The sequence below is a fragment of the Arachis ipaensis genome, chromosome B05 (assembly GCF_000816755.2).
Source record: "Arachis ipaensis cultivar K30076 chromosome B05, Araip1.1, whole genome shotgun sequence".
NCBI lineage: Eukaryota > Viridiplantae > Streptophyta > Magnoliopsida > Fabales > Fabaceae > Arachis > Arachis ipaensis.
In genome coordinates, this window is record NC_029789.2 from 128,091,433 (window position 1) to 128,100,535 (window position 9,103).

At 35.4% G+C, this 9,103-nt stretch overlaps 1 protein-coding gene across 1 annotated transcript; it reads right to left on the minus strand.

Annotated features, from left to right (window-relative positions):
• On the minus strand, window positions 33-1,563 carry LOC107641091 (type IV inositol polyphosphate 5-phosphatase 9-like). The gene is made up of 5 exons (XM_021102735.1): window positions 1,413-1,563; window positions 1,147-1,316; window positions 936-1,043; window positions 506-845; window positions 33-389 (listed from the first exon to the last, which is right to left on the minus strand). Exons 2-5 carry the CDS (start codon window positions 1,311-1,313, stop codon window positions 201-203), a joined length of 804 nt encoding a protein of 267 aa, XP_020958394.1. The 5' UTR covers window positions 1,314-1,316; window positions 1,413-1,563; the 3' UTR covers window positions 33-200.

Genomic DNA, 9,103 nt, shown 5'->3' on the forward strand with positions numbered 1-9,103 from the left:
AATTTAAGATAAATAAAATAATTTTAACCATTACTCATTGTTTAATTACATGAGAGGTCAATCTAATTTACACGATTTTCTTCTTGCTGCTGAACAATAAGCCAACATAGTGATACTACATAATCATTGTTAAGTGGCTCATTCTTTTTCCACAGCTTCACTTTTGAACTTCATTTATTGAATGAATTCAACCAATAAACTTACTCATGATCAATAATTTTTTCAGGCATATCATGAAGAGGATCAGCAGGGAAGCTTGTCCGATACAAAATCTCGGCTGCATCGATGTTTCTCTGTTTCCGGTCTTCTTCTTTTCCACCGGAAGCTAGATGACTACATATAAAGCAGAAGCTCGTTTCATGCAAGCAAAATCTAATTGATATTGAACCCTGTATTTTTAAGGTTAAAAAAAAAAAAAACTCACTCTAAGAAACAATGTATAAAATTTTTCAAAACTTGCATATCAAAAAGTTCTCAAGCATATACAATTTTGCAGAAAACATGCCTTGTTTCCCAAGCAACCCATGATTCCACATCCAACCGACGAAACACTCAAGTGATGGATCGATCGACAGAGGTCGCATCGAACCCAAATTGTGACAAACATTCCAACCATTTGCTTACTTATGATGCATTGGAACTCTTGTCCAACATCACCTTCTACACAAACTTGTTCTTGATCCTTCAGGGGATACACCTTTTGAGGCTCTGCTGTTCTTTCTCCTTTCTTGGTTGGCATTCTTTTGTTAAGGGCCGCGCCGATGAGCGAATTCCATTTCCTTGAAACTCTTCGGTTTTGGGGTCCTAACACATTTGCTGCATTCAAAGGAACAATTTCTTGGAACCTTGTATAACAAAGTTGTTGATCACATCACATATTAGTCTATGAATTAAGTAAAACTAAATATTTAATCCAAAACCATTATGAAACTTACCCTAGAACATAGATATCCGGAAAATTATTTTGTATTTCTAGCCAATCTTCCATGTCCAGATTCTTTGGCGGTTGGATTCCTCCAACATTCCAAGAACCAACAAAGATCCTATTTCAGAATAGCATAAAGATTATTAGATATGATTACTTTGAATGATAATTGTAAAATATAATAATTCATAATTAGAACAAGCCAACACAATATCTCATACTTTTTGGTGTGATGATGGAAGCATGTTCTTGAGTTTTGAGATGATTGATTCAAATTATAATGAGTTCCCTTCTTGGCTAGTGATGGATTCTGATTATCTCCTTTGGAATTATCAAAGCTAAGTATCCTTTTTAGTATCTTACTCTCGTTTATCTTGAATCCCTGCATGATCTTTGAACCAAAAAAACAAACACTCTTCAATATGATTAACTCACCAAACATGGGACAAAAAAGACAAATTGAAAAAAACAAAACTAAAAACGATACCTAGTTGTTGTAGTTTTCTTGAGATTACCACCAAAGTATGGAAGTGACTTACAGAGCTTAGAGAAGTAGAAAAGAAAGAGACTTGTAATGTGATATCAAGAGGATTAGTCAATGGATGAGGATGGGGATTTATAGGCATGCAACTTAGTGCTACCCCAATTGAGTAATAGTTTTTTTATTGTATTATTTAAAAGTAGAAGTAAGTTTCAAATCGAATATTTTATTATGGTTAGAATTTGTATTCAGATTCTTTGAAAATGTGTCATTACATATAATTATTTATGTACTTCTATTTAACTATTTAAGCTTTTGGAGTAAGCACGATTTTTATCACAAAAAAACTTCTGAATTTGATATTTATTACTCCAAAAGAAAAAAATAATAATAACACAATGCAAACAAGAATTGAGAAAATGCTAGGCAAAATTCACACTTCAAGCCCAGCCGTTTAAATTTTTTGGGATAGAGGATTTAATAACACTTTTAAAAATATATACGTTTCATTGAGCAATAAAAGTTGAATATGATGTTATTTTCAACTTGAGAAAAGTATAGAAGAACAACACATATTCTGAACAACATAAATAACAAGCTAATTAAGGAATGTTTTATTAATTGTAAATATTACAATTTTAATTAATTAAAAACAATCACATTAGTCAAATTTGAATAAGAGAAATGCTAGTGACCTATCAAAACTTATTGTTTTTGGTTATCACATAACTATCAATTCAATTCCTTTAGTCTAATTATTTTAGTCTAGTAATCCAATAACATACTTTATCCTATACATTTAAACATTGATGACTAACTGATGGCAAAAAACAATAAATGCTGATGGCCCCTAGCATTCCTTTTTGAGTAATTAGGATTTGCACCCCTAAACAAAATTTCACAACAATACCGTTCCTATCATCGCACAGTCACAATGCCTCGCCGGTCTACCTCCACAGTGTCTCGCTGGTCTGCATCCACAATTTGCCGTCGTTGGAGGAGTGAGCTTGACGCGAGGTTCTTTTCCGTCTGAGCGTGCCGCTGTCCTGCGATACCAATGCAGCCGTCGCCATTTCTATCTCGTGATCTGGGGCTGCATCTGCCGCTGCTATCCACGACCCCAATGCTGCCGAAGTGGCTGTTGTCTCGCAACCCTGTAGGGCGACGCTACTACTGCTATACCAAGCACCTCTCCCGTTTTTGGTGCTAAAGGTTAGTAAATAGTACCGGAGATGGAGTCATCGCTGGATGAAAGAGGTTCTAATGCCCCGTTTTATGATACCAGTGACTACCATTCTAATCACACGGAGGGCGATTTTGCAATGTGAGCATTGATGATGTCCAATGTGATGACAAGGTACGTCTTTGAATTTTTGTACGTACTTTAATGCTTTATTCTCATGCAACTTGGATGTTTCATTATCTATTTTTATTATTTATTCTTGTTTAAGCATGGGATTTGGATTCTTTTTTAGTGAACTTATCATCCGTTAAGCATTAAAGTTACATGAATTTTAATGCAAATGTATGTTTCTTGTTGTGTTTATGTGAATTTATTTTGTTAGATTGATGGTGGAGAGTTCTTTGGAAATTGTATTTTATGGGTGTTTTGTTTCATGAGTATTTGACTTATGTATAGTTTTTATCTGGAGTAGCACTTTTTTTGTCGTTGAATGGATGTGTATTTTGTTTCATGCTTGATATTTACTTCAGGGTATGGTATCTCAAATGTTTGGTTTGTTTGGCTTTCTTTGTTTGTGTACAATTGTCGGTCGTGAAAGATACAAACGTTATTGAGTTAGAAAATGATGAGGTGGAACTAAGTTATGAGGTGCAAACTATAATTTATTGCTAATTTAACAATAGGGAGATATTAGAGTCTAATTTTAATCATCTGTGGCATTGAATGATGGTTGTTGTGAATTGATCTACAGTTGTCAGATCACAGTGGCCTTCGTCAAGAGGAAATTCCAAATGTAGGATTGTGTTTTGCTTCTTTGCAGCTGGCACAGAAATTCTATATGACCTATGCAAAGAAAATTGGTTTCGTAACTAAAATTAGGACCACAACTTTTGATAGTACAACAAAGAAAATGAAGAAACCGATTAACCAGTCGATTCTTTATAATCGGGAGGGTTTTTGCGAGTCTCGTATGAGAGCAGTAACTCAGAAGAACAAGATAGCAGCCATGGGATGCAGAGAAAGGGTGTATGGGAAGTTCGACAGGGAAAAGAAAAAACTGGGTGTTATTGAAGGCAGAATTGAGGCATTCCCATCCCTGTTCTACTAAAAAAGCAGTGTACTACCATGAGTATAGAGAGTTGACCATGCATGTTAAGTGCGTGATTAAGGATAACGATGAGGCTGGCATACGACCTAACAAGACCTACCTTGCACTGGCTAACGAGGTTGGTGGGTCATTGAACTTGGGTTTCTTAGAAAAGGATGTGAGGAATTACATTACAAGAAAACTCCGTTCTGCTGATGACAATGCGGATGTTAAGGACATGTTGAATTATTTCATGCAAATGAAAGAGATCAATCCAAACATTACAAGTTCAGGAGTGCAATATGGGTAGATGCGAGGTGCAGGGAATCGTATGAGTATCATGGAGAAGTGGTGTCATTTAATACCACATACAGGAGAAACAGGTATGTGTGACTTGTGAAAACCTTTTCGGTTTTGTCATTGTCGGATGTTCTTACCTATGGTTGTTCTTCTTGTAGGCATGGATTACTACTTGAATCCTCTGTCAGTGACAATCACCATGAAAAGTCTATTCTTCTTGGTTGTGTTTACTAGGGAATGAGGAGATTCTTAGTTTTGAGTGAGTGTTTACGCCATGGGTGAAATGCATGGGAACTGTGCCACATCGAATCATCACGGACCAATGCAAGTCAATGTTTAGTGCTATTAGGAAGATCTTACTCCATATTCACCACCGATGGTGCATCTGACACATATTGAAGAAGATACCACAAAAGCCCGAAGGTTATGCTCATTACAGAGATTTGAATGTTGACTTGAGTGTCATTGTATGGAATTCTCATTCTATGGAGTCATTAGAGGATGATTGGACCGAATTCATAGATAAGTACAATCTAGATCACAACAGATGGCTATTAGGTTCATTACTATTAAACTATAGCATGTTTCATTTTTGTTTACGTTTGTGGTGTGCTTGTAGGTTTTTTTGAAAATATTTTTTGTTCCATCTTTTTGCTGCATATATAAATGTGGTACTCTGGTTCGCTCTAAATGGTGCTATTGATGGTTTGTTTTGTGTAGACCTTTATGATGACCAACGAATGTGGGTTCTGATCTTTTTCCAGGGTAAATTTTAGGCTGGTATGAAAAGTACGCAGAGGAGTGAGAGTATGCATGCATTTTACGAGGAGATCTTACATAGTAAGAGTAGCTTGGTTCAGTTCATCCATGAGTATGATAATGTGCTTAGGAACAAAGAGCAAAAGGAATTAGAGGACGATGCTGCAGACTCTAAAGGAGTTATCCCGTGTGCATCTAGCTCTGCCATTGAAAGGCAATTTCAACAGGAGTACACCAACGGTATGTTTAGGGAAGTCCAATGGGAGTTTGGTAAAAAAGGTGATTGCACCTTCTGTTCATTTGCACAAGAGGGTGATTTGGTTTGTGCGAAGGTGGGCGAGAAAAAACTAGTCTATCAGAAGATTACGTACCCTACTTATGTCGTTCATTTTGACCTTTCGACTCAGGAGATTCAGTGCGAGTGCAACATGTTTGAAAGTTCAGGAGTACTGTGTTACCAATGACTGGTTGTGTTTTTGTTTTACAGAGTAAATAGAGTACCTGCCTGCTATGTTCTCCTTCGATGGAGTAAGAACCTGAAGCACAAGCATACCTACATCAAGAGTGGTCATGACGTGAGGCGTTCGGATGAAAGTCATAACTTATTCAGAGGTTTTGTGCACACTTTTTTAACATGTCTTAGGAATTCGTAACTTGTAACAAGGAAGCAATCATGTTGCATTCTGCTCTGGACGATGCAAGGTCCATGCTAACTGATTATCGTGCTAAGATGCGGTCCAAAAGTGTTGCTGATACCCACAACAACATGGCCACACAGAGTGAGTTCATGGTTGGTGTCGATGACATTCAAGGCCCTTCAAGGGTGACCACTAAGGGTCGGCCAAGATCTAAGAGGCTTGGAGCTAACATGGACAGATCAATTAAGAAATATGTGCAGAGAAGGAAGAGAAATTTACCTCCGGTATGTGTTTAAATTAGTTAAAGTTGGATTTTTTGTTGAGCTGTGTTTGTTGAGTTAGTAAGTTGTTTTTGTTTGTGTGATGCCTTTTTCAGGATAATGATGTACAAGCCACTGGAAACGAAAAGGTAGATGCATATGTTGGACAGAATAAATCGCAAGGATTTGACAGATTCGTATCTTTGTTAAACTCTTTTAGAAATAGTTAGACTGTGTTGAACATGGATTATACACGTATATTTTGTGTTGATGGTTGTAACTTTTTTTTGTTAAAAGAAATATTTGTTAATTTGTTTTAAGATGTTTTAAAAAAATGGTGTATTCATCTCAGAAATATAATAATTACAAGAAAGAAACATTTAGTACAGTGCGAAAAGAAACATCCTGTATATAAAAAGAAGTATCCAGCATCTGTTTTGACAGGAAAAGAAACATCCCTTATATAAGAAAAATATAGGAGAGAGCTGTATAAAAGGAAAATTGGTTTAAACCCATCTCACTTTATTCTAGTTATTGTTGTTGTTCATTACAGTTAACGTTGGAGTCCTTTACAAACTTCAAGGTTCTTTAGGAGGGTCAGTTTGCTTTTAGAGGGTTTTGGAAAGGAACCAAATTCCTTTCTTTGAAGAAGTTGCATAATTGGATATGTGGTTATTCATTTCCTTCTTTTTCTTGTTCTTTATGTTTACATGTTTAGCCTCAACTTGTTTCTTTTTTGTGTTTTGTTTGAATTGTGACTAAATTTCATGCTATCATTTATCCTTCAAGTATCATCATTCATTCTATTTTTTTATATAAAAAAAAAACAAAATGCAAAATAAATTTGTATTGCTTGTAATATGTATCCTAAAAAGTAATATGTATCCTAAAGTAATATGTATCCTAAAAAGTAAGGGTGAGTATGCTTTTACTTAATAAAGAACACTAAGAACATGTAAATTGTCTATGTAAGATGGAGAAACATGGAGAATTCAAGCAAACTTCATATGACTCTTTTTCTTATGTTCCTGATCAGCCTGGTTATGTTAAGGATGTTGTCACCTACTTATGATGAAAAAGAAACATCCAATATAGTGAAAGAAATTCTATATATAAAAAGAAAGATCAAATATTCGGTATGATAAGAAAAGATTCATCTTGTCTATCAAAACAGAAACATCTTATGTAGTGACAAAGGAAAGATCCAAATGTACATAAAAAATGGAACACAAAGAAAACATAAAGAAGCAACTGAAGTGTCTCAAGTGGAAAGGAAATCCTAATTTTATATTAACAATTTTTTCTATGCAACCTTCCTTTTCTGCTGTTTACCACCCTTATCATAATTCATATAGTCTAAGTGTCAAGAAACATTACATATTACATAAAGAAAATTAAAACCATACCTTGGCCCATTCCCCAAAAGCACAAACACCCAAAGCTTGATTCCAACAAGATCAACAAGCCTCAAGTACCAACACCACTTCCAAAACTCACCTACTATCAAGCTATACACATATAACATACCAAAATCAACACTATACCTAACCAAAATATCAAACCACAAGAATTCGAAGAGACTTATCTTATACAATGATATTAGGGAAAAAGTACAACAATATTCCAATGCTAGATCACCCATAAACAACCAAAATCACAAAATATACTCAAAAATCATACGTAAAAAAAATGCAAAATTACTTAGGGTAGAAAACTGGAGCAGGAGACGCGAGTTCTTACCAGCAAAACTTAGTTAGAAATAACGGGCTCGGCAAGAGCTTCGCGTGGCTATAAACAGCTCGTCAATCGAAACTTCGTAGCTCAAGTTATGGCTAAATGAAGGAGGAGATGAATAGTAAAATCTCAATCTCTATTCCTCTCTTCACTTCAGCGCCCCTTTCTTCAAATTAGCTTAATTCTCATTAAAGGATGGTTATATATGTTGGACTTGGACCCAACTTGGGTCCAGTTCAACCCGTTAGCATTTTAGGTTCGTTTGGCTCACTTTGGGCCAAAACCTTTAAGATTAGCGCCCGGTTTTCGATTCTAAATTATTTTTGTCATTTCAAAACAATAAATTCAATTTTTAAAATCTTATTTTTCTCAATACGTGGTACCGGTTAGACTAGAGCTGGTACGGCTAGTTTAAGTGCCAGTACGCATTTTTACAAAAAGAATTTCGTAAAAGATACATTTTTTCACTCAGAAAAATTCATTGAATTTAAATTTCACCATTTTATTTTCAAAATATCATTTCTATATTTTCGAACCTATTTCGGGCAGCTAAAAATTATTATTCTATTAAAGCGGTTATTTCTATTCTTACATTCTCCCCTCCTAATTAGGAATTTTGTCCCTAAAATCCAAATCGCGTGATATTTCCTCCATGAAGTGGCCTTCTACTAACGTCGTCAACCTAATCAAGTCGTCAGAGCAACCCATCCATCATAGTTCTACCGTGTCGATGCTACCCCACACTTTCCGCTGCGTCACTCTGATTATTCGTCACTAATAACTCGAATTACTCCATTACATCGAACAAAAATTTTCCTTTAAACCAAATACCTCTTTTATAACATTTTCCAAAACCTTCAAAACAAGTTCAATCTGAACTAGTTCAATTTCAAAGCTTTTTCAAAAGGCTCAAAAATAATTTATTCTTAAATCAATTACTTTAAATAATGATTTTTCTTAAATTAATTAAAATCCTTAAATCATAACTTTCAATTTGAATCCCTTTCGATAAGATAAATTAAAAACCAAATTCATAAATTGACAAAATCATAGAACTCACTTTTTCTGTAAACCATATCATTTAATTCAAGAGTTCTGACCTAGTTTCAAAACCAAATCATTTTAATCAAAAGTTTCAAACCTATTTAAAAATCATTCTAGGCTTTAAAAACTTTTTCAACAAGGTTCAAGACCATACTAGTTAGAAATTGAAAATCTTAATTAAAAACCGCAAAATCATTTATCCTCATTCTGTAGCTACATCAGTTGGCACTTCCCCTGCCACTAGTGCTGAGCCTCACCCATCAACTGATATGCCGCAAACTATACGAACTGGTTTTCTGGAACATGTTGAGCTTGTAACGCATTGGCTAGGTTAGTCATCCTCACTATCTCTCCGTGAATGTGATTGACCTTGTCCGCAAGTTGCCATTCGGGGTCATGCCTACACTAAATAATCGATATCGAGGTGATCAGTCTCAATATCTCAAGCCTAGTGCTTCAATTATCCCAGAAAGGCACTCACAAGCAAGCATGCTATGCATATCAAAAAGATATTCTAAATAGCACAAAAGAAAAATGACCCATAGTGTGCAACGAAGCACAATCGGTCCATCCCTCAGGCTCACGAGGACGAATCAGGCTCTGATACCACTAAATGTAACACCCCAATTACCCTAAGCCTTACCTCTAGCCGTAAAGCAAAGGTTAATCAGAGGTTACGACAGTCCTAAGGC